At 57.1% G+C, this 24,713-nt stretch overlaps 4 protein-coding genes and 1 pseudogene across 4 annotated transcripts; 3 read left to right on the top strand and 2 right to left on the bottom strand.

The window, feature by feature from the left end:
* The first annotated feature begins 3,713 nt into the window (after positions 1–3,713).
* LOC100455435 (interferon-induced transmembrane protein 3-like) lies at positions 3,714–5,115 on the top strand. The gene is made up of 2 exons (XM_009245970.4): positions 3,714–4,234; positions 4,801–5,115. Exons 1-2 carry the CDS (start codon positions 3,989–3,991, stop codon positions 4,951–4,953), a joined length of 399 nt encoding a protein of 132 aa, XP_009244245.2. The 5' UTR covers positions 3,714–3,988; the 3' UTR covers positions 4,954–5,115.
* Positions 5,084–7,004, top strand: LOC129048547 (uncharacterized; annotated as a pseudogene).
* A 3,745-nt stretch (positions 7,005–10,749) lies between these two features.
* On the bottom strand, positions 10,750–11,995 carry IFITM1 (interferon induced transmembrane protein 1). The gene is given in 2 exon segments (NM_001198762.1): positions 10,750–11,107; positions 11,674–11,995. Coding segments are annotated over 2 exon segments (378 nt in total). The 5' UTR covers positions 11,860–11,995; the 3' UTR covers positions 10,750–10,915.
* A 3,897-nt stretch (positions 11,996–15,892) lies between these two features.
* LOC100453977 (interferon-induced transmembrane protein 3) lies at positions 15,893–17,724 on the bottom strand. Its single transcript, XM_002821311.6, has 2 exons — positions 16,774–17,724; positions 15,893–16,207 (listed from the first exon to the last, which is right to left on the bottom strand). Exons 1-2 carry the CDS (start codon positions 17,020–17,022, stop codon positions 16,055–16,057), a joined length of 402 nt encoding a protein of 133 aa, XP_002821357.1. The 5' UTR covers positions 17,023–17,724; the 3' UTR covers positions 15,893–16,054.
* A 3,119-nt stretch (positions 17,725–20,843) lies between these two features.
* LOC112131358 (small ribosomal subunit protein uS3m-like) lies at positions 20,844–24,026 on the top strand. The gene is given in 3 exon segments (XM_024241342.3): positions 20,844–21,057; positions 21,060–21,152; positions 21,155–24,026. Coding segments are annotated over 3 exon segments (780 nt in total). The 3' UTR covers positions 21,628–24,026.
* The last annotated feature ends 687 nt before the right edge of the window (positions 24,027–24,713 follow it).

Raw genomic sequence — 24,713 nt, 5'->3', positions numbered from 1 at the left:
TTCATGCCACTGTAAGTTTGCTTCAAGCTAGCTCTGCCCCTTTTGTGAAGTGTGTATAAAAGTCAGATGCTGTCTTTGTTCCGGACCCAGTCTTTGGACGTGAGTCTGCTGGGCCTGAGTGTATTAATAAAAGATTCTCCTGTTTTAACGCAAAGTCTCTCTCTCGTCCTCCTGAATCCCACAACAGTGCTGCTGCCACTACACCTGGGGAGGGGTCCTGCTGAGGGTCCAGAGCATGGTTCTGAGACTGAGCAGGGTGGTCAGCCCCCGCCCTGCCCCTTCCGGCCTCTGTGCAGCTCTTACGGACAGGGCACGTGCTCATGTGCGGCTCTTGGGGCATCGTGAGTGGCCAGGACCCGGACCCTGAGACCTGCAGCACCTGGCGAGGACGGGAACCCCTCTCCTTCCCCTTGGGCACATCCCTCGCCAAGACTTCTTGCCCTCCTCTGCCACTCCCACCTCCCCTTCACCTGCGAGGGGTCCAGATTTCTGTGTCTCCTGGGCCCCTCCCTGGGCAGGGGTTCAGCCTGAATCCAGGATGCTGTCTCTGAGCAGCTGGCCAGGGAGGGTCGGGGCACCCCATGCACCAAGGTCACGGCTGGGAGCGTGCCAACCGCACACAGGATGGTTCGTCCGTGGAGGCCTCCCTGCCCTGACCGGGACTGACCTCCTTCGGGAGAGGGGCCTCATGGCTCAGAGACGAAAAGACCCCAGGTGGAGAGTAGTTCCCTCCTAACGCAGGTGAGAGCAGCCCCCACGGCATTTGCCAGCAGAGTCCTCCAGATGTCTGGAAAGATGCTATCCCCACAGGGAAAGAAGAGGAGGCTCACAGTGCTGCTCCCCAGCTCCCACCAGCCCAGGAGCCCGCGGCAGAGCGGGACACAGGTGACACCTCCATCGCCACTCAGGACCTGGACCCTCCAGACGCCAGCGAGTCTTCCGCCCCAGCCCATCCACTCAGTGAGGCTGGAGGCCCCAGGAGGAGGGACCTTGCCCCACCAGGCTCTGGGCTCCTCACATCCCTCAGTCCTTCTGGAGGAGCTTATGGCCGTGCACTTGGATCACGGGCCCTGAGGAAAGCCGCATCCCAAACATCTCAGACCATGCCGGACACAGGGGACAGGCCAGGACCCTGACACAGAAAACATCATCCTGGCCACTGGCCCACACGGGACACAGGGGGGCCAAGGAATCAGTGGGGCCCTGGTCCAGGGACCCTCCCCCCAGGCATTTCCCATTCCCAAAATGTGTAGCTGGGGTAGGGAGAAATGGGGGTAGGCACAGCCCCTCGCGCCATCAGTGGCCTGGTGGGTAGCAGCTATTGCATGGGGGATAGGCAGGTGGAGTCTCTGAAATTGCTTCCCCACCCGCCCCAGCTGGGAGAGTCAACCGAAAACAAAGTCTCATCTGGGAAGGGACGGAAGTAAGTGGCACCCTCGGAGCCTAGTGGGTGCAGGGTGCTGGTGCCCGGTCGTCCGCCCTTTCCTTAGCAGTCTGGCCCCGCAGGACCCACGGCCCCTGGTGGGTGGAGGGGATTGGTGCAGACCAACCAACTGTAGCCCAGTGGCAGCTGACAGCCAGGTGTAGATCAAGCCGGCCTGGAGCCTGGGAGGTGTGGACACTGATCTGGCAAATGCAGTCTTCTCTATTCTGTTGCCAAAGATGGACAGGGGCCACCATGTGAGCCTGTGGCAGAACCATTCACCACCAGCAGGGCCCTGTCAGACCCACCAAGTAAGAGCAGGTGTGGGACCAGCAACAATGCATCGTTGCAGCACGGAAGCGGAGCACCCGGATGGAACAGGCGAGCTGCCCTGACCCCTGTCCCGCACCACTTTTTCCCGAGGCCTGTCCCTCCATTCACGTCTGGGGCTACAGTAAGAATCCTGGGGGACCAGACGATGGGGGAGGCAGAATTCAGAGCCTGGTCCTCCATGCGCTGGCTGTGGGTGAGGGAGCAAGTAGGACCTCGATGGCATTGCACTCCACCCGGTGAGGGGAGCTTCAGATCATGGTGTCCCCATGGCAGAGCCAGACACAGAACCCAAGCCATCCTGTGTTGGAGGCAGACATGGCCCAGGATAGAACATGTGTATGCAGGCCTGGACATGGCTCCTTAGAACTAACTCTGTCCGGCAGAAGGAAGAGCACTTAGGGAGCTGGGCCTGAGGACTGACTCCTGCGAGCGGGCATTTAGTATGAGACGTTAATATTTTACTATGTGGAGGCTGGGTGCGGTGGCTCATGCCTGTAATCCCAGCACTTTGGGAGGCCGAGGTGGGTGGATCACAAGGTCAGGAAATAGACTAACACGGTGAAATCCTGTCTGTGCTAAAAATACAAAAAAAAATTAGCCAGGCATGGTGGCGGCGCCTGTAGTCCCAGCTACTCGGGACGCTGACGCAGGAGAATGGCCTGAACCCGGGAGGCGGAGCTTGCAGTGAGCTGAGATGGTGCCACTGCACTCCAGCCTGGGTGACAGAGTGATACTCCGTCTCAAAAAAAAAAAAAAAATTATACTATGTGGATACAATCCCTGCTGCATGGCCTGGAAAACATGCTGTAGCAAACGTGTTCGACGTCGAGAAGCACTGTGAGTCGATGGTAGACACAGCCATTGTTAAAGTTAAATCTTATAAATCTTAGAAATTATCAATACAATTTATCTTATAGAGCCAAAGTCATCATTACTCAAACACATCACTCTGCAGTTACACGGCTGCACGCTACTGTCATGTAAGCTCTGGAAGTTACTGACGTGGACCTGACCGCCCGCTGAGGTGAAAGGCTACAGCAGGGTGAGCAGCTGCCCATCTCTGTAAATTCCACCTTCAGCGATGTCCTCTGGGGAGTCTGGCCTGGTGGGCGAATAAGCCCAGGAAAATGGGCCCACGTAGCACATCAGGAATTAAACAGGTCGCGGGTCGCGGTGCACACAGGCCTGCAGGCCACACTCCTGCCCCGTGACCCACACTGCCCCCTCTGACAAGCCCAAGTGTACAGCATCAGCTCAGTTTGCCGCAATAGCCTCTGCCAAGGAGGGTCCAGAAAGAAACCCAGAGGCCACACAAGGTGTTTCCACAGGAAGGCTGTAACCTCAGGAACTCCTCAGAGGCAACACCGGTTCATGGGAAAAACAGGCGGCAACTACGGGAAGCAGCTGGCACCCGTGTGAGGACCCAGGGAAGAGGCAGAGATGATCAGAACCTGGGAATCTGGAGGGTGCCCCAGGGACCAGCCAGCCAGAGCTCCGGGCAGTGTGGGTGCTGCTGGGCCATGTGGAGCGGGTCTGGGAGCCGTCACCCAGGTGGGCCTCCAGGGGAAAGGGCCATGGCTCCTAACTCCACCGTCCAGGTCTCTGCCATTGGCATCCCACAGCCCCGTCTTCCGTCAGTGCTCCCGAGTCCCCGTTCCTGGGCCTGGAGGGCTCCTTTGGGGCAGGCAACATTGGCCACCAGGCCTCTGACCTGCACCAGGAGACACGGGGACCTTTAGCCCCTAAACTCGCATGGAGCAGGACTGCAAACCCAGGAAAGAACATGGGATGTCAGCTGATGAGGCCTGTGACAAGTGAGGTGAGGGCTTTGGGGGAACTGTTGTGGGGCCTGGAGTGTGGAGGCGTCAGCACAGGCCTGGCAGGAGCCCTGAACCGGGACAGTGAGGTCCTGCAGCTGCTGGCCTGGGGTGTGGAGACTCCCAACACAGGGGAAGTCTCCAGGACCCACACACCACTAACAAGATGAGACTTGTGCTCCCGTGGGCTCTAGAGAGGAAGCCCCTCTTAGCCCTCAGCCCCTCCTTCCTCCCTATCCTAAAGTAATTTGATCCTCAGGAATTTGTTCCGCCCTCTTCTGGCCCCCGGCCAACTCTGCATTTGACAAACGCCAGGAAGAGGAAACTGTTGAGAAAACGGAAACTACTGGGGAAAGGGAGGGCTGACTGAGAACCATCCCAGTAACCCGACCACCGCTGGTCTTCGCTGGACACCATGAACCACACTGTCCAAACCTTCTCTCCTGTCAACAGCAGCCAGCCCCCCAACTACGAGATGCTCAAGGAGGAGCACGAGGTGGCTATGCTGGGGGCGCCCCACAACCCTGCTCCCCCGACATCCACCGTGATCCACATCCGCAGCGAGACCTCCGTGCCCGACCATGTTGTCTGGTCCCTGTTCAACACCCTCTTCATGAACCCCTGCTGCCTGGGCTTCATAGCATTCGCCTACTCTGTGAAGGTGCGTATGGCCCTGGGGGAAATCCGGGGGGTGCCGGTGAGCCTGGGGCTCCACCTGCCCAGATGCTGCCTGGGGTGAGGACTTGTGTGTCCCTGTGAGTGTGAGTTTGTGTGCACGTCTGTCCCGTGTGTGCCCACGTCAGTAGCTTTGTCTGTGTGATCTGTGTGTGTGTGGCTTGGGGAATCTGCCCAGTGCAGGTCTAGGAGGAGGCTCCAGGAGGCTGGCTGGCTGGCTCAGAGTCTGTCCCTGGCTATCCACTAGCCCAGAGCAATTCTCCCTACAGCCCAGTAAGAAATTACACCCTCACCTTCCAGACTGGCCCCCAGGCTCTCCCAGAAAGTGAGAAGGGAACTCACAGGTGACTTCACCCCATGGTGGGGAGAACAGCCTGTGCTGGGGCCAAGGCAGAAGGAGGATGAGCCCCGAGGCTCCTGGAGAGTCTGAGCCCGGGTGAGGACGGGGAGGAGGTGGTCCCTGATCTCAGGGCGGGGAGGAGCCAGGGGGAGCCATAGCACGCGGCTCTCAGCTGGGGGATCCTGGTCTCTTCACCATCTCCTCTCCCTCAGTCTAGGGACAGGAAGATGGTTGGCGACATGACCGGGGCCCAGGCGTATGCCTCCACCGCCAAGTGCCTGAACATCTGGGCCCTGATTCTGGGCATCCTCATGACCATTCTGCTCATCGTCATCCCAGTGTTGATCGTCCAGGCCCATCGATAGATCAGGAGGCATCATTGAGGCCAGGAGCTCTGCCCATGACCTGTATCCCACATACTCCACCTTCCATTCTTCGCCCTGCCCCCGGAGCCGCGTCCTGTATCAGCCCTTTATCCTCACACACTTTTCTACAATGGCATTCAATAAAGTGTATATGTTTCCGGTGCTGCTGCGACTTCACCTGGGGAGCGGTCCTGCTGGTTCTGAGACTAAATGTAATGCCAAAGGTTCTTGCCTTAGCCACACCAAAGAAGTGGGTGTGGCGGCTGCCCGCGGCGAGTGTTGGAGACACAGACCAAGCATGGAAGGGGTCCCGAGCGGGTAGCCACTGTTGGTTTTGGGTGATTGCCTTTTAATCTCTTTAAGGCGGGAAATACTTGTGGTGGGAAGATGTTACCAGAGGGAGAAACAAAGGCAGTAAATTATTTTGTGACATGTCTTAGATTTTGAGGAAAAACGGAATTGCAACTTAGGTTTTATCTAATTTTATCTACTTTATGACCTGCAGCGGTATGGCAAAGGAGACAGGATTTCACGGGACTTTACAAAGTATGTTCACAGGAATTGGAATTGGGAGCATAGATAAGGTCCGCTGGTCGCAGAAAAAGGGGCTTTTAACGTTCCTTTTAGTTTTAGTGGGGGGAAGGAAGACAGGGAGAGGACACAGGGAAGCCTACAGCAGAATTTTTGCTGTTTATAGCTTTCTTGAGGAAGAAAACATGCACAAATCCTGGTGTTAGGAATATTGTAGGCATGTATCTTCAGTACTATTCATCCAGGACCGAAGGGAGTCCTGATGCAGGAAAGGAGTGTTTCACAGCTTTCTGAACCCCTACTGGACCCAGGAAGCCCAGCTGGACCCTCCTTTCATGAGCAGGTTGGTCAACCCCTGCACGGCCCCTTCTGGCCTCTGTGCAGCTCTTGGGCATGGGGCAAGTGCTCAGGCCTTCTGGTTTCGGGCCTCCTGCCGTGAGCAGCAGCTGGATCCAGGACCCTGGGAGGAGTTCCTGTGTCCTGCACGTCTCAGCTCCGACTCAAGGTGAGCTCTTTTCGGGAACGTCAGTGCTGAGTTCGGGACACCCTGGGCCCAAGGCCACGCTCTCGGCCTGTCAGCAATCCAGGCTGTCGGCTCAGGACAGAGGGAAGGGTTAAGCCCCCAGTAGGGCCACGGAGGGGTAAGGTGGCACCGGCTCCCCAGCTGCTCCCAGGCCCTGCTCTGTGGTGCTGAGGACCTGGCTTTAGTTCCTCGGGGTGGAGGGAGCACACAGCTGCCTGCCTCCGAGCTGTCTGGAGCAGCCAGTCCTGCAGATGTGGGCAGCTCAGGCCCCGTGGGAGGGAGGGGGCTTTGTGCCCAGGGCAGCAGCTGAAGGAGCCCCGGGCCTCGCAGCCCCTCCTGGGTGACCAGGTGCTGCTTCGCGGCGGCTGCCCCCTCCAGTCCAGCGGGTATCGGCCCTGCCCCCCCGTGGTGGGGGCAGCACAGGAGAGTGGAGCGACCCTCCTCGAAGGGTCTGACGCCCCAGACAGAGACCCCCGCCCCGACCTGGTTACAGCTCCCTTCCCGGGTTCGGTCTCCGGTGTGCGCATGTGGGGTGCCCCACGGGCGGCCGCGGTAGGAGCTGGGGTGGCCATGCGCGCCCCCGCCCCGCCGTCCACCCCGACTCCAGGTCTGGATCTACTCGCCCTCCCCACCCTTATCCGCCCCCAGCCCCGGAGCCGCGCTCTCACCCCAGGGGCCGCAAGGGCGATGGACGCAGAGGAAGCGCCCTCTCCCCCTCGGGGTCTCCCGGAGGTGAGTCCCAAAGGGGGCGAACTCCGAAGTGGGTCCCGGGTGGGAGGCGCGCGGCCCCGCCCGGCGGGGAGGGAGAAGCGGCGGAGGCGGGAGCTCAGCGGCGCCCCTGGCGGCGGCCGGCGCAGGTGCAGGTCCCGGAGGAGGCTCCGCCCGCAGCCCAGACCCCCGCGGGGTGGGCGGGACGCGGACCCTGAGACCCGCAGCGCCTGACCGGGGCGGGAGCCCCTCTCCTCCCCCTCGGGCACGTCCCCGGCCGAGCCTTCCCGCCCTCCTCTGGGGCTCCCACCTCCCCTTCACCCGCGGGGGTCCCGATTTCCGCGTCTCCTGGGCCCCTCCCTGGGCAGGGGGTGCAGCCGGAATCCAGGGGTGACCTGCTGGAGGACTTGGTGGCCAGGGAATCACCGTGGGAGGCCGGTCCTGTGACCCCATAATGGGTTCTCTGCGCTCCTGGACGGGCCCATTGGTCGCATCGGGGCAGGGGAATCGCAATAAGGAGAATGCAATTCATGCAGAGTCCGCTGCGGGGGAGACCGGAGTTTTATTATAACTCAAATCCGTCTCCCTAAAAACGTGGGGAGCTGTACGCATGCTCCCTTGAGGCCTTCTTCCCTTCCCAGCTGAAAGGTCCTCGAAGGTCATACACCAGTTAAACCCCGCCGTTTTGCCTCCTCATGCGCATGCTGGAGCACACTCACCCAGCTCCTGAGATCTTACTGGGAAGCTGCTGACCACGTTTCAGGTGTTTTTCTATCTACTGGGAGACTGACTGCCTTTCCTTGGCGCTGGTTGCTAACAATTATTATTTTAGAGAAACAGTGTAACAACCATCTGACCATCACCTGAGGGGTCGCCTGACATTCCTGGTTGGGGGTGGGAAGCGCTCTCCTGTCCTGCTCAAGCCGGAGGAGCTACCTGCTGTAACAATATCAGTGAGAAGAATTATTATAACTGTGAGCTGAGCTAACCCACCCCCATCTTGCCTTTCCCTTAATTATTCCTGGTTTTTGGGGCCAAGCTGACTTTGAGAGACATTTAGGCTATAGTTTAAATGACAACAGGCCTTGTGCAAAACTCAGCAGCTCATCATGATTGAGGACTAAACTCTGATTTTTTATCTTGCCCAAATTCCTACCTATAAGGGGCTTGGGGAGCCATGCCCTACAAACCATAAATTCTCATCAGATGGGTTTTATTTAACCAAGTATATCATTATTTACTTTCCAACCTGGCCCTGGCAGAACATTACGATATGAGGAAGAAAATAAAAATATTTTACCCCAAAACAAGTTTCTTTGCCATATTTTGAAATGGCCCCAGCAAAGCTGTTCTTTGTAGGGGAAATTTGCAGCTGTAAAGAATCTCTATTAACATAGCTAAATCTTTTTCTTCCAGACCCTCCCAATCCTGAAGAGATTAACAGTCTAGCACCTTTTAGGAATAGGAAACATTCGTCATCTATTGTCCCTAAGGGCAGCCACTATAATAAGACTTCAAAAGAACTTTGGTCTCCATAATTTTTATTTTAACCTGAACACCCCCTTTCTACCAATCCCAGGTCTTTAGACAAACTCAATGACTCAATCGTCAACCAGCGGATTAAATTCACCTGTAGCCTGGGGCACTGCACCGCCCCCCCACCCCCCAGCTTTGTGTTGTCCCGCCTTTCCGGACCAAACCAATGTATTTTTTTTTTTCAATGTATTTCTTAAATGCCTCATGTCTTCCTAAAATGTATAAAACCAAGCTGGGCCCCGACCACCTTGGGCCCATGTTCTCAAGACCTCCTGAGGGCCGCGTCACAGGCCACGGACACTCATATTTTGGCTTAGAATAAATCTCTTCAAATATTTTACAGAGTTCGACTCTTTTCGTCCACATAATTTAGAGCTTAAGATTGGCCTTTTGAGATTCCCCTCCCTTTTTTTTTGCGTGCCTGACACCCATGGCTCCCCCTGGACCTGACAGCTCCTGTGGCCCCACCCGGGAGGGGCGATTCAGCTCAAGAGGACAGAAAGGGTTTATTAAACCCTTTTTTTGAGACGCAGTGTTCTCTGTCGCCCAGTATAGGGTGCGTGGCGGGATCTCGGCTCACTGCAGCCTCTGCCTCCCAAACCCTTTCTTTACTGCAATGCCCTCGCGGGCAGGAAGTCCCCTCCAGCGGTTGCAAATGGATGCCCGCAGCACACACCCGCCCGGTGAGGAGGCACGCTGCACCCAGAGTCGGCCGGTCCCTTCTCCTCTCAATCTCCGGCCTCTGGGAGGCAAACTTGTCCACGCCGGGGTCAGCCTGGCCGGTCCCTCGGCACCCCGTGTAGGGCACGTCTGTCCTCCGGCGCCTCCCGCCTTGGGCTCAGCGTCCTCCCCGTCCCTCCCAGGAGGGTTTCTCCCGCTGTGAACGCAGCCCGTGTGGCCGCATTCTCCCGACAGAGAGCACCTGCGCCGTGCCTGGTCTTGCCCTTTTCCAGAGCCCGCGGCCGGAGTCTCCCCTGCAGAGGAGGAGAGGCCCAAGGCCGCTGCAGGCCTGGCAGGGGCTGCTGTCCACGGGGACCCCGAGGAGTCCGCGGCGAGGAGCGGCCAGGCCGACCAGCTCTGTTCCCGCGGGTGCTGTCTGGGAAACTTCTCGGCTCCGGCCTCTCACCTCCCCGCGGCCCGCGCACCCCCGACGCGCGTGGGGACCGGGATCTGGCCGCGCTGCTGGGCCCTGGCGAGCTGGCGTTCGGCACCCAGGACCCACGACGCGCCCTGCGTCTCCGCCTTCGTGATGCCTCAGACTTCCCGTCACATTTCCAGACTGCGGGATCCCGGGGCCCTCGCTGGCTGCGCCAGAGGGGTCTCCATCTGGCGGGACCCTCTTCCCGAGCTCCCGCGGGGCTCCCGGTCGGAAGCTGCCCTCCCAGGCCCTCGCGAGCGCTGCCCGCCTGGGGAAGGTCCCCGCACCCGCGCGCCCCGCGCCTGGGCCTGGGCACCTGGCTGCGCCTCCTCCCCGGGCCCGGCTGCTGCTCCCGCCGACCTCGCTGCCTCGGAGCGAGTGCCTTTCCCTGATCCCGCGGCGCCGGGCCCGCCCCTCACTCCCCAGGACCCCCGAGCCGGCTTCACTCCCTGGTCACGCTCGCGAAAGTGGAACCCCCGGGGAGAGGGCGCGCCCTCATGCGCGTCCGTGGCCCCCCGCGGGGAGCCCCGGAGTTAGGGCGCCGCAGGGTGAGCGGCGGGGGGACCTGGAGGCAGTTAGCAATGTCGGCACCGAGTTAGGCCCCGGGAGAGCCCTTCAGTACCGCCGGCTGAGGCGGAAGGCAGGCGGGGCTTGTCGTCGCGGTCCCACTGCCGGCAGCCTGAGAGCCAGAATCCCCCGAGGGACAAGGCACCCGTGGGAGGAGGACCCCCACCGCCACAATGAGGCCCTGCCTTGTCCCCAGGAACTCTTCCACCCAGGAGGCCCAGCTGCGTTTGGGTTCAGACTTCAGAGTTTCCGTCCGACTTGGTGGAAAAGTCACTGGGTCTGACCGGCTTGTGTCGTCAGCCCACAGCGCGGGGGGCTCCGCCCCACCCTCGGGCCACTGGCTGCCCCCACCCCAGGGGAGCAGGGAAGATGCCGGCTGGACTGGAAGAGGCAGCTGCTAGGACCCAGCACACCTGGATCACCCAGGAGGGGCTGCAGCCCTGAGGTTCCTTCAGCTGCTACCCTAGGAACAAAGCCCCTGCCTCTCCCACAGGGCCTAAGCTGCACACATCTGCAAGACCAGCTGCTCCAGCCAGCTCAGAGGCAGGTTGTCCTGGCCCAAAGGTGTTTTGGACAGTGTGTCCTTACCTTGGTGTCAGAGAAACGCCCACCCCACGGTCCTGGTCCAGCTGCTGCCCCCAGCAGGAGGCGGAAACCAGCAAATTCTGAGCACATCCCTGCTCCCCTGAGAGCTTCACAGAGGAGGGATATGGCTGTGCAGGGGCTGACCACTGGGCTGTCTCAGGACTAGGCTGGGACCCCTCAGCAGGGCCCCCACTCCAGGTAAAGTCACAGCATCATCACAAGCACGTGCACTTTATTGAATGACACTGTAGACAGGTGTGTGGGCATAAACTGCTGTATCTAGGGGCAGGACCAAGGGGGCAGGGCCAACAGCCCCAGCGTGCCGGGCCAGCATTGCACAGTGGAGTACAAGGGTTGCAGGCTATGGGCAGCTACTAGTAACCCCGTTTTTCATGTACTATCTGTAACATAACATGGTAGACTGTCACAGAGCCAAACACCAGTAACAGGATGAATCCAATGGTCATGAGGATGCCCAGAATCAGGGCCCAGATGTTCAGGCACTTGGCGGTGGAGGCATACGCCTGGGCCCCGGTCACGTCGCCAACCATCTTCCTGTCCCTAGACTAGGGGAGAGGAGATGGTGAAGAGACCAGGATCCCCCAGCTGAGAGCCGCGTGCTATGGCTCCCCCTGGCTCCTCCCCGCCCTGAGATCAGGGACCACCTCCTCCCCGTCCTCACCCAGGCTCAGACTCTCCAGGAGCCTCGGGGCTCATCCTCCTTCTGCCTTGGCCCCAGCACAGGCTGTTCTCCCCACCATGGGGTGAAGTCACCTGTGAGTTCCCTTCTCACTTTCTGGGAGAGCCTGGGGGCCAGTCTGGAAGGTGAAGGTGTAATTTCTTACTGGGCTGTAGGGAGAACTGCTCTGGGCTAGTGGATAGCCAGGGACAAACTCTGAGCCAGCCAGCTAGCCTCCTGGAGCCTCCTCCTAGACCTGCACTGGGCAGATTTCCCAAGCCACACACACACAGATCACACAGACAAAGCTACTGCCGTGGGCACACACGGGACAGACATGCACACAAACTCACACTCACAGGGACACACAAGTCCCCACCCCAGGCAGCATCTGGGCAGGTGGAGCCCCAGGCTCACCGGCACCCCCCGGATTTCCCCCAGGGCCATACGCACCTTCACAGAGTAGGCGAATGCTATGAAGCCCAGACAGCACCAGTTCAAGAAGAGGGTGTTGAACAGGGACCAGACGACATGGTCGGGCACGGAGATCTCGCTGTGGATGTTGATCACAGTGGACCTTGGAAGGATGGTGCTGGGGGGTGCCCCCAGCACAGTCACCTCGTGCTCCTCCTTGTGCATCTTCTGGCTTTGGGGAAGAAAGTGTTGAGTAAGGTTTGAGAAGTGTGGTTTTCCGCGTGGAGCGAAGGGCCGCTGTGGTGTCCGGATGCTGGGACGGTGCTCAGTGAGCCCTCCTTTCCCCTGTCGTTTCAGTTTCTCAGAAGTGTGTATTTCTCTTTTCTATTTCCTTCCTGCTGTTTGTAAATTGGTGAATTAGCCGGGGACCAATGAGGTGTGGTACAAATTCTTGAGGATCAAATTACTTTATGGAAGGGTGGGAGGAAAGGCTGAAGGTGAAGGGGAGGGGCTTCCTCATCAGAAACTCAAGTCAGGACTAGTGACTTCCTAAGTGTGGGGTTTAGGGGGCCCTGGGGATTTTACCCAGGCTTGGGTTCTGTCCACCCCAGGCCAGCAAGTGCAGGACCTCACTGTCCCGTTTCAGGGCCCCTGCCAGGCCCCCACTGGGGTCTTCACACTCCAGGCGCCAGGACAATCCTGCCAAAGCCCTCACCTCACTTGTCACAGGCCTCTCTCCTGAAATCCTTGCTCTTTCCTCAGGTTGCAGTCCTGCTCTGTGCGGGTTTGGGGGCTAAACCTCCCAGTGTCTCCTGGTGCAGGTCAGAGGTCTGGTGGCCAAAGTTTCCTGCCCCAAAGCAGCCCTCCAGGCCCAGGAACGGGGACTCTGGGGAGAAGTGACTCCCCAGAGGGGAGTGTGTTGAGACACAGGGAGGATTCCAGGGCCTGACGGGGGAGCTTCGGCGCACAGGGCACACATGTGCCACCCTCTACCTCCTGGGTCCCAGCATTTCCCATGGCTTTGGTTGGGGTGAGTGCTGGATGACCTAGGCGTTGGGTCCTAGCCATGCAGGAGAGACCTGGAGGGCTGGCAAAGCCAAGTCTGGGGCTGTCAGGCCTGGGTGCGCCTTCACAGGGACGGGGAATTGTGGACTAAGTAGCAGGAGTGAGCCCTCAGGCACAAGGATCATGAATTACAAATTGCAAATTACATAAAGGAAAAATCAGAGCCCGAAGGTGGGCCCGCAATTATTAATATATTGTTCTTAAGTTCTTTTTCTGCTTTCTTTTCTGCCTGCTTTAAGTCTGCTGTTACTTTTCTACAGAGATAAAATCCACTGTTTGCATCCAACCATTTCTTTTTATTGTTTGTGTAAACCAATGAATTTGTATTACTATCTCATAGCTGGAGTTCTGAAGTAAAAGCCATACTTTTGCTTGAGTGTGTATGTGTGTGTATGTACACATACACATATTTCGTTATGTGTTTTTGGCCACAAGTTACCAAATTTAGCTTACACTTAAAGAGTACTCATAAATTAAATAATAAGCCTAAATGCTTTTCACGTTCATGTGACTTAAGTAGAATCTTTAATAAGCTAGCTTTAAAATTACTGGTAACGTTAGAAATTGTACCAGGACGAGCCACAGACAAAACCTTCAGACATCGAGTTGAGGAAAGAAAGGGCTTTATTTGGCCTTTATTCAGCCAGGAGCATCAGCGGACTTAACATCTCAAACACCGAGCTCCAGAACCATCAGCCCCTCCCTACCCATTGCAGCTAAAAAAAAAAAGAGCTAGCCCTCGCCCTTGCTTGGAGTCACTCCTGGGCCTCCCCAAATTGCACACCAACCCCCCACCCTCCACCCACCCCTCAACAGGTCGCCGCCAGCCCAACCACATCCCAGGCCACTTAGACCAAACTATGGCTGGGTCCCGGCAAGCCAGGGGTGGATGTGGGTAGAGCCTGCTCTGAGACATCGAGGGCTGCCTACACAAACTCCCCACAAGGCTCTGTGACCTCCTATCAAAGGCCACACGTCACTGCGGAGTGGGGTGGGGCTTGAATTTCCTGTGGAAGGTATTTTGGAAGCTTCTTTAAACCATGGACGGTTTAGGGAGGAAGAAACTGCAGGGCACAAGAGGGAGACAGGATTCTGAGGGGCAGGCATGGAACTGAAACCACCTTTGCAAAAGTCATAGCTGAGAATATGATGACAGTGAAGGAGTTCTGACCCTAACCAACTCCACCTGGCTCCTAACCTCCAAGCTGCCCTTGCGCATCCCTGGGCTTAGCCTAAACTAATCTGGAGAGAAACAGTTTACAGATCAAGGCTGAACAAGCCCCCTTCCTGCCTAGGGACCAGACTGCCTTTGCAAGACTAACAAATTAGCTGCAAGATTAGAAATTATGTTTTAGGAGTCATGCAGCTGGAGGAGGTAAGATTCTGACCCCGCCAGCCCCTAAATTGCTCCCGGGGATCACAGCACTACTGTAGAACCTAGGATCAGAGTTTGAGATACTTTACAGACCCCGTACTCAATGGATCAGCTGGCACCACCCAGATCCACAATCTGGCTCATCTGGTCCTGTGGCCCCCACCCAGGAACTGGGTTAGGGTTAGGAAGACAGCTTCGACTCCCCAAGACTTCATCTCCAACCGGACCGGTCAGCACTCCTGACTCACTGGCCGCCTACCCACCATATCATTTTGGGGAGACGGATTTGAGTAATAATAAAACTCCGGTCTCCCCCGCAGCGGACTCTGCATGAATTACATTCTCCTTATTGCGATTCCCCTGCCCCGATGCGACCAATGGGCCCGTCCAGGAGCGCAGAGAACCCATTATGGGGTCACAGGACCGGCCTCCCACGGTGATTCCCTGGCCACCAAGTCCTCCAGCAGGTCACCCGTGGATTCCGGCTGGACCCCCTGCCCAGGGAGGGGCCCAGGAGACGCGGAAATCGGGACCCCCGCGGGTGAAGGGGAGGTGGGAGCCCCAGAGGAGGGCGGGAAGGCTCGGCCGGGGACGCGCCCGAGGGGGAGGAGAGGGGCTCCCGCCCCGGTCAGGCGCTGCGGGTCTCAGGGTCCGCGTCCCGCCCACCCCGCGGGGGTCTGGGCTGCGGGCGGAGCCTCCTCCGGGACCTGCACCTACGCCGGCCGCCGCCAGGGGCGCCGCTGAGCTCCCGCCTCCGCCGCTTCTCCCTCCCCGCCGGGCGGGGCCGCGCGCCTCCCACCCGGGACCCACTTCGGAGTTCGCCCCCTTTGGGACTCACCTCCGGGAGACCCCGAGGGGGGGAGGGCGCTTCCTCTGCGTCCATCGCCCTTGCGGCCCCTGGGGTGAGAGCGCGGCTCCGGGGCTGGGGGCGCATAAGGGTGGGGAGGGCGAGTAGATCCAGACCTGGAGTCGGGGGTGCACGGCGGGGCGGGGGCGCGCATGGCCACCCCAGCTCCTACCGCGGCCGCCCGTGGGGCACCCCACGTGCGCACACCGGAGACCGAACCCGGGAAGGGAGCTGTAACCAGGTCGGGGCGGGGGTCTCTGTCCGGGGCGTCAGACCCTTCGAGGAGGGTCGCTCCACTCTCCTGTGCTGCCCCCACCACGGGGGGGCCGGGCCGATACCCGCTGGACTGGAGGGGGCAGCCGCCGCGAAGCAGCACCTGGTCACCCAGGAGGGGCTGCGAGGCCCGGGGCTCCTTCAGCTGCTGCCCTGGGCACAAAGCCCCCTCCCTCCCACGGGGCCTGAGCTGCCCACATCTGCAGGACTGGCTGCTCCAGACAGCTCGGAGGCAGGCAGCTGTGTGCTCCCTCCACCCCGAGGAACTAAAGCCAGGTCCTCAGCACCACAGAGCAGGGCCTGGGAGCAGCTGGGGAGCCGGTGCCACCTTACCCCTCCGTGGCCCTACTGGGGGCTTAACCCTTCCCTCTGTCCTGAGCCGACAGCCTGGATTGCTGACAGGCCGAGAGCGTGGCCTTGGGCCCAGGGTGTCCCGAACTCAGCACTGACGTTCCCGAAAAGAGCTCACCTTGAGTCGGAGCTGAGACGTGCAGGACACAGAAACTCCTCCAAGGGTCCTGGATCCAGCTGCTGCTCACGGCAGGAGGCCCGAAACCAGAAGGCCTGAGCACTTGCCCCATCCCCAAGAACTGCACAGAGGCTGGAAGGGACAGTGCAGGGGCTGACCAACCTGCTCAGTCTCAGAACCACGCTCCGAACCCTCAGCAGGACCCCTCCCCAGGTGAAGTCGCAGCAGCACCAGAAACACGTGCACTTTATTGAATGCCATTGTAGAAAAGTGTGTGAGGATAAAGGGCTGATACAGGACTCGGCCCGGGGGGCAGGGCGAGGAATGGAAGGTGGAGTACGTGGGATACAGGTCATGGGCAGAACTCCTGGCCTCAATGATGCCTCCTGATCTATTGATAGGCCTGGAAGATCAACACTGGGATGACGATGAGCAGAATGGTCATGAGGATGCCCAGAATCAGGGCCCAGATGTTCAGGCACTTGGCGGTGGAGGCATACGCCTGGGCCCCGGTCATGTCGCCAACCATCTTCCTGTCCCTAGACTGGGGGAGAGGAGATGGTGAAGAGACCAGGATCCCCCAGCTGAGAGCCGCGTGCTATGGCTCCCCCTGGCTCCTCCCCGCCCTGAGATCAGGGACCACCTCCTCCCCGTCCTCACCCGGGCTCAGACTCTCCAGGAGCCTCGGGGCTCATCCTCCTTCTGCCTTGGCCCCAGCACAGGCTGTTCTCCCCACCATGGGGTGAAGTCACCTGTGAGTTCCCTTCTCACTTTCTGGGAGAGCCTGGGGGCCAGTCTGGAAGGTGAGGGTGTAATTTCTTACTGGGCTGTAGGGAGAATTGCTCTGGGCTAGTGGATAGCCAGGGACAGACTCTGAGCCAGCCAGCCAGCCTCCTGGAGCCTCCTCCTAGACCTGCACTGGGCAGATTTCCCAAGCCACACACACACAGATCACACAGACAAAGCTACTGACGTGGGCACACACGGGACAGACGTGCACACAAACTCACACTCACAGGGACACACAAGTCCCCACCCCAGGCAGCATGTGCGCAGGTGGAGCTCCAGACTCACTGGGACCCTCTGAGCATCCCCCAGGGCCATACGCACCTTCACGGAGTAGGCGAATGCTATGAAGCCCAGGCAGCAGGGGTTCATGAAGAGGGTGTTGAACAGGGACCAGACAACATGGTCCGGCACGGAGGTCTCGCTGCGGATGTGGATCACGGTGGATGTCGGGGGAGCAGGGTTGTGGGGCGCCCCCAGCACAGCCACCTCGTGCTCCTCCTTGAGCATCTCATAGTTGGGGAGCTGGCCGCTGTTGACAGGAGAGAAGAAGGTTTGGACAGTGTGGTTCATGGTGTCCAGCGAAGACCAGCGGTGGTCGGGTTACTGGGATGGTTCTCAGTCAGCCCTCCCTTTCCCCAGTAGTTTCGGTTTCTCAACAGTTTCCTTTTCCTGGCATTTGTCAAATCGGGATTTGGCCGGGGCCAGATGAGGGCGGAACAAATTCCTGAGGATCAAATTACTTTAGGATAGGGAGGAAGGAAGGGCTGAGGGCTAAGAGGGGCTTCCTCTCTAGAGCCCACGGGAGTACAAGTCTCATCTTGTTAGTGGTGTGGGGGTCCTGGAGACTTCCCCTGTGTTGGGAGTCTCCACACCCCAGGCCAGCAGCTGCAGGACCTCACTGTCCCGGTTCAGGGCTCCTGCCAGGCCTGTGCTGATGCCTCCACACTCCAGGCCCCACAACCGTTCCCCCAAAGCCCTCACCTCCGCCAGGCGCCGTGGCTCACGCGTGTAATCCCAGCACTTTGGGAGGCTGAGGCGGGCGGATCACGAGGTCAGGAGATCGAGACCATCCTGGCTAACACGGTGAAACCTCGTCTCTACTAAATATACAAAAAAAAAAAAAAAAAAATTAGCCTGGTGTGATGGCGGGCAGCTGTAGTCCCAGCTACTCGAGAGGCTGAGGTAGGAGAATGGCGTGAATCGGCGAGGCGGAGCTTGCAGTGAGCCAAGATCGTGCCACTGCACTCCAGCCTGGGCAACAGAGGCAGACTCCGTCTCAAAAAAAAAAAAAAAAAGCCCTCACCTCACTTGTCACAGGCCTCATCTGCTGACAGCTGACATCCCTTGTCCTTTCCTGGGGTTGCAGTCCTGCTCCATGCAGGTTTAGGGACTAAAGGTCCCCGTGTCTCCTGGTGCAGGTCAGAGGCCTGGTGGCCAATGTTGCCTGCCCCAAAGGAGCCCTCCAGGCCCAGGAACGGGGACTCTGGGGAGCACTGATGGAAGACGGGGCTGTGGGATGCCAATGGCAGAGACCTGGACGGTGGAGTTAGGAGCCATGGCCCTTTCCCCTGGAGGCCCACCTGGGTGACGGCTCCCAGACCCGCTCCACACGGCCCAGCAGCGCCCACACTGCCCGGAGCTCTGGCTGGCTGGTCCCTGGGGCACCCTCCAGATTCCCAGGTTCTGATCATCTCTGCCTCTTCCCTGGGTCCTCACACGGGTGCCAGCTGCTTCCCGTAGTTGCCGCCTGTTTTTCCCATGAACCGGTGTTGCCTCTGAAGAGTTCCTGAGGTTACAGCCTTCCTGTGGAAACACCTTGTGTGGCCTCTGAGTTTCTTCCTGGACCCTCCTTGGCAGAGGCTATTGCGGCAAACTGAGCTGATGCTGTACACTTGGGCTTGTCAGAGGGGGCAGTGTGGGTCACGGGGCAGGAGTGTGGCCTGCAGGCCTGTGTGCACCGCGACCCGCGACCTGTTTAATTCCTGATGTGCTACGTGGGCCCATTTTCCTGGGCTTATTCGCCCACCAGGCCAGACTCCCCAGAGGACATCGCTGAAGGTGGAATTTACAGAGATGGGCAGCTGCTCACCCTGCTGTAGCCTTTCACCTCAGCGGGCGGTCAGGTCCACGTCAGTAACTTCCAGAGCTTACATGACAGTAGCGTGCAGCCGTGTAACTGCAGAGTGATGTGTTTGAGTAATGATGACTTTGGCTCTATAAGATACATTGTATTGATAATTTCTAAGATTTATGATTTAACTTTAACAATGGCTGTGTCTACCATCGACTCACAGTGCTTCTCGACGTCGAACACCCTAAGTCCTCCTCCTTCTGCTGGCTGGGGTGAGCTCTAAGGACTTATCCATGTCCAGGCCTCCAGAGGCCTTCTGTCCTGGGCCATGTCTCCCTGACACACAGAATGTCCTGGGATCTGTGTCTGGCTCTGCCGTGGGGACACCTCCCCTCTTCGTGGTCTGAAGCCCTCCTGACTGGACTGGAGTGCTGACTGAAAACCAAAATTAAAAATCTAAGCCCCCCACTGCCCCCATGACTGAATGGAGCTCCCTTGGCCAAGGGGGTCCCAAACAAACCTGAAAAACTGAATTCACAGCGTCGAAGGGAAAGGGAGTTTGGACAGACCTACTCATATCCCCTCCCTGTGGAGTTTAGGCACAACCGACCAGCATTAACACTGAGATGGAGCTCATAGTACTGACAAAACAGACTCTTCGTAGCAATAAGTTACCAAATTCCAACCTGACCGTGGTACAGCATCACATGACAGTGTAAACCCTAAATATCTGAGAAAGTTCTCAGTCGATTTAGGACCAAGGTTAAGGATGCGCGGGTGACACAGCCTCAGGAGGTCCTGACAGGGTGCCCAAGATGATCGGGGCACAGCTGGTTTTATACATTTGAGGGAGACATGGACATCAATATATGTACGACGTTCATTAGTTCAGTCTGGAAAGATGGGACAACTCGAAGTGGGAGGGGGCTTCCAGGTCATAGGTCGAGAAGAGACAAAGGATCGCACTGTTTTGAGTTTCTGATTAGCCTTTGCAAAGGAAGCAATCAGATATGCATTATCTCAGCGGACAGAAGGGTAAGTTTGAGTTCTACTTGTCTTTTGTCCGCAAGGAAATTCCCTGTGGACAACTTGTGAGGGAGGTATGTAGCTTTTTTGTTTGGGCAGCAGTCGTTTTTAGGAGTAGAATGGGAGGCAGGTTTGCCCCAAGCAGTTCCCAGCTTGACGAGACCTCCTTTTGGTTCAGTGATTTTGGGGTCCCAATATTTATTTTCCTTTCACAACAAATAGCAGGCTCTGAAGGAAATAAAAATTATTTACCCCCAAAATATATGTATTTTTATTTTTGAGACGGGGCCTTACTGTGTTGCCCAGACTGGTCTCCAGCTCCTGGGCTCAAGTGATCCACCTGCCTCATCCTCCATGCACAGCATCAAAATATATTTATCTGGCATATTTTGAAATGGCCTTGCACAACTGTCTCTTATTAGGGAAATTTGCATTCTGTAGCGAATCTCCTTCCCTTTCTAGGTCTTTTCCTATAGAACAGACATTTAACTAAGAGCCCTTTTTAAGGGTGGAAAAGAGGTATTTTTTATCATCCGTATCTCCAGCCTGCCACCTGGAGGCATCTGCATAACAAGCGCCTTGGCTTCCACAGCCCCGGTTATGTAAACTCAAGAATTTCTTTCGACTAACCAACTCTTCAGGCAAAGCTGAACTTTTTTTTTGTTTGTTTGGAAACGGAGTCTCGCTCTGTCGCCCAGGCTGGAGTGCAGTGGCGCGATGTTGGCTCACCGCAAGCTCCGCCTCCCGGGCTCACGCCATTCTCCTGCCTCAGCCTCCCGAGTAGCTGGGACTACAGGCGCCCGCCACCACGTCCTGCTAACTTTTTGTATTCTTAGTAGAGACGGGGTTTCACCGCGTCAGCCAGGATGGTCTCGATCTCCTGACCTCGTGATCCACCCACCTCGGCCTCCCAAAGTGCTGGGATTACAGGCGTGAGCCACCGCGCCCGGCCCCAAAGCTGAACTCTTTAAGCCAATTGACCATCAGAAAATCTTTAAATCCACAAAATGAGACAGAATAATATGGAGCGGCTGCAGGAGAATAGAACATTCTAAGCAGCGGCCTCACAGGACTAGCAAAGGAGACTGTTGAAGTTGCTGCAGAAGCGAGGGGCCGATGAGACCTTCAAAAGCAGTGTGGGCCGAGCTGGCGAAGACAGACCAGAGCCACCCCGGCGCTGAATGCGTCCCCGAGGACCTCCTCATATGAACACACTCCGCCCGCAGCCACCCGCCCCGCGGCAGTTCCAGGAACACACAGATTTGCTGTAAACATGGCGGGCGCTCGGCCCACGATGGCGGCCTCCGTGCGCGGCGGGCTGCGGGGGCCGCGGGTGCTGTGCGGGGGCCGCGGGTGCTGTGCGGGGGCCGCGGGTGCTGTGCGGGGGCCGCGGGTGCTGTGCGGGGGCCGCGGGTGCTGTGCGGGGGCCGAGAGCTGCCTTGCGCGGGGCCGAGAGCTGCCTTGCGCGGGGCGGGCCCTGCACACCTCCGCGGTCTGTAACAAGAACCGGCGGCCCGAGTCCGCGGAGGCCGGGGGGACAAGCCGGTGACCTGTGAGGACGCGCCCGCGCCGCACTTCGTCGCCCGCCGTGAGGGCCAGAGGTCGCTCACACGGGGAACCCGGATGGGGAGGACCGTGCCGCGGAGCGAACGCTGGAGGGTGTTTTCCGTCGCACGTTCATGTGGGGAACCTTCCCGGGCTGCCTGGCTGACCGGCTGGTCTTACAGTGCTGGGCTGACCGGTTGGAGATCTGTGCCCTGGTCCTGAGGCACTTGCCTGCCCGCAAGTTCTCCTTCCTCGTGGGCTACAGTGAAACTTTGCTGTCCCACTTTTACAAATGTCCTCTGCCACTCCACCTCCAAACTGTGCCCTCAAAGGTTGTGTATTCAGGACCTGTAGGACGATCCCCTTCTTTTGCATCAAGCTGTAGCCTGCAGAGAAGGGAAACGTGGGAAAGAAGTGGTACGCGGGGGGAAAGGCGTCCCCTCAAGAGGACTGAGGCATGGTCTCTCAGCTGCTATCGAATAAAGACCCTCTATGTTGTCTTGAAAGAAAAATGCAAGGCAGCTCAGGTCTGAGAAATCGTCACCTTCTTGCAAGAATCTTCATGGTACTCTCCACCTTGGTGAAAGAAACCCTGAAAGATGGAACCCCCACCCAAACCCCTTGCAAGTGACTCTCTCGAGTCTCCGCCCACACAGCCCTTTCTTGAGTGTGTACTTTCTTTTCACTTCTCTTTTCTTTTTTTTTTTTGAGAGGGAGTCTTCCTCTGTCGCCCAGACTGGAGTGCAGTGATGCGATCTCATCTCACTGCAACTTCCGCCTACCGGGTTCAAGTGATTCTCCTGCCTCAGCCTCCCGAGTAGCTGGGATCACAGGCACGCACCACCGCGCCGGGCTAATTTTTGCATTTTTAGTAGAGAGAGGGTTTCGCCATGTTGGCCAGGCTGATCTCGAACTCCTGACCTCAGGTGATGCACCCGCCTCAGCTTCCCAAAGTGCTGGGATTACAGGCGCGAGCCACCGCGCCTGGCCTTCACTTTTCAACAAATCTTCCTACTTTCACTATTTTCGGTCTTGTCCTTGAATTTCCTTCTTGTGCCAAGAGCCTGGCCACCCGTGGGGGTCCAGGTCCCACTGGCAATTGGGGACCTCCCCAAGCCCAGTGTTATCACTATGACCTGTGACCACACCCCTTTGAGATGTCTTGCCTTACCTGGCAGAAGCAATGTACACCTTACTTGTGAGGACTAAACTCTGACTTTTTAATCTTGCCCCAGTTCCTATCAAAGGGGTCTGCGGAATTTACCTACAAATGGTAAATTCTCTTCAGATGAGTTTTGGTTTTTGTTTGTTTGTTTTGTTTTTGTATTTTCAGTAGAGACAGGTTTCACCACGTTGGCCAGGCTGGTCTCGAACTCTTGATCTCAGGTGATCTGCCTGCCTCGGCCTCCCAAAGTGCTGGGATTACAGGCATGAGCCACCATGCCCGGCCGACCAGATGAGTTTTATTTAACCCTATATATTGTGACTTACTTTCCAACCTGACTCTGGCATAACATTATGAAACAAGAAAATCAAAATACCCCAAAAACATGTTTCTTTGCCATATTTTGAAATGGCCCCTGCAAAATTGTTCTTTGTGGGGGAAAATTTGCATTTGTAAAGAATCTCAATTAACATAGCCAGATCTTTTTCTTCCAGACCCTCCCAGTCCTGAAGAGATTAACTAAGATCTGAATAGGAAACACTGGTCACCTATTGTCTCTAAGGGCAGCCGCTATAAGACTTCAAAAGAACTTTGATCTCCACAATCTTTATTTTTTATTTATTTATTTTTTTGAGACGGAGTCTCTCGCTCTGTCACCCAGGCTGGAGTGCAATGGCACCATCTGATCTTGGCTCACTGCAACCTCCGCCTCCCGGGTTCAAGTGATTCTCCTGCCTCAGCCTCCTGAGTAGCTGGAATTTCAGGCACCCACCACCACGCCCGGCTAATTTTTGTATTTTTAGTGGAGACGGGGTTTCACCATGTTGGTCAGGCTGGTCTCGAACTCCTGACCTCATGATTTGCCCGCCTTGGCCTCCCAAAGTGCTGGGATTACAGGTGTCTGCCACCACGCCCGGCCCTATCTTTTTTTTTTTTTTTTTTTTGAGATGGAGTTTTGCTCTTGTTGCCCAGGCTGGAGTGCAATGGTGCGATCTCGGCTCCCCGCAGCCCTCGCCTCCCGGGTTCAAGTGATTCTCATGCCTCAGCCTCCTGAGTAGCTGGGATTACAGGCATGCGCCACCACGCCTGGCTAATTTTGTATTTTTAGTACAGACGGGGCTTCTCCATGTTGGTCAGGCTGGTCTCGAACTCCTGACCTCATGATCCGCCCGCCTCGGCCTCCCAAAGTGCTGGGATTACAGGCATGGGCCACCACGCCTGGCCACAATCTTGATCTTAACCTGAACACTCCTTTTCTACCAATCCCAGGTCTTTAGACAAACTCAACCAATTGTCAACAAGAGAATGTTTAAATTCACCTATAGCCTGGAACACTGCCACCCCTACCCCCACCCCCCAGCTTTGTGTTGTCCCACCTTTCTGGACCAAACCAATGTATTTCTTAAATGTATTTGAATGATGCCTCATGTCTCCCTAAAATGTATAAAACCAAGCTGCGCCCTGAACCCCTTGGGTAGATGTTCTCAGGCCCTCCTGAGGGCTGCACCACGGGCCATGGTCACTCATATTTGACTCAGAATAAATCTCTTCAAATATTTCAGAGTTGGACTCTTTTCGTTGACACTTGTATTGATCTATGTCTTTGCCTGCAACTTCTGTCTCCTTACAGTGTATAAAACCAAGCTGTAGCCCGGCCACCTCTGGCACGTTTGCTGGAAATCTGGAGGCTGTATCATGAGCCGTGGTCAGTCATATTTAGCTCAGGACAAACCTCTTTAAATGCTTTACAGAGTTAGCTTTTTTCATCCTGACCAACATGGTGAAACCCTGTCTTGACTGCAAATACAAAAACTAGCCGGGCGTGGTGGCAGGCGCCTGTAGTGCCAGCTGCTCGGGAGGCTGAGGCAAGAGACTCGCTTGAACCCGGGGGGCAGAGGCTGCCGTGAGCCAAAATCACGCCACTGCACTCCAGCCTGGGCAACAGAGTGAGACTCTGTCTCACAAAAAAAAAAAAAGAAAAAGAAAAAAAGTCACCCCTCTGCTGAGGTGAATGCATATCTGGTTGCCTCCTTTGGAGAAGCAAGTCAGAAACTCAAAAGAATGCAACTTTTGTCTCTTATCTACCTGTGACCGGGAAGCGCCTCCCCACTTCGAGTCTTCCCTGCCTTGCTTTGCATTGTCCTGCCTTTCCAGACTGAACCAATATTCATCTTACATATGTTGACTGATGTCTCCTGTCTCCCTAGAATGTATAAAACCAAACTGTGCTCTGACCACCTTGGGTACAGATCCTCAGGAGCTCCTGAGGCTGAGTCACGGGCACGTCCTCAACCTTGGCAAAATAATCTTTCTAAATTAACCGAGACCTGTCTCAGATATTTGGGGTTCACAGGCTCAAGCACAGCAGCAAGGAACCCCCCACCCAACCATCCCCTGCAGGTGGCGAGTGTGGGTCCTGGAGGAGGGAGGGCAGCTCGGTCCCGGGCACTCGGG

Source organism: Pongo abelii, chromosome 9, assembly GCF_028885655.2.
Source record: "Pongo abelii isolate AG06213 chromosome 9, NHGRI_mPonAbe1-v2.0_pri, whole genome shotgun sequence".
NCBI classification, from domain to species: domain Eukaryota; kingdom Metazoa; phylum Chordata; class Mammalia; order Primates; family Hominidae; genus Pongo; species Pongo abelii.
This window is presented reverse-complemented; position numbering and strand designations above follow the sequence as displayed.

Bases quoted from the DNA above. Each gene is read 5' to 3' on its own strand.
- LOC100455435 (XM_009245970.4), top strand. From the start codon at position 3,989: ATGAACCACACTGTCCAAACCTTCTCTCCTGTCAACAGCAGCCAGCCC. The intron at 4,235-4,800 runs GTGCGTATGGCC...CCTCTCCCTCAG, and splicing joins CATTCGCCTACTCTGTGAAG to TCTAGGGACAGGAAGATGGT.
- LOC100453977 (XM_002821311.6), bottom strand. From the start codon at position 17,022: ATGAACCACACTGTCCAAACCTTCTTCTCTCCTGTCAACAGCGGCCAG. The intron at 16,208-16,773 runs GTGCGTATGGCC...CCTCTCCCCCAG, and splicing joins CATTCGCCTACTCCGTGAAG to TCTAGGGACAGGAAGATGGT.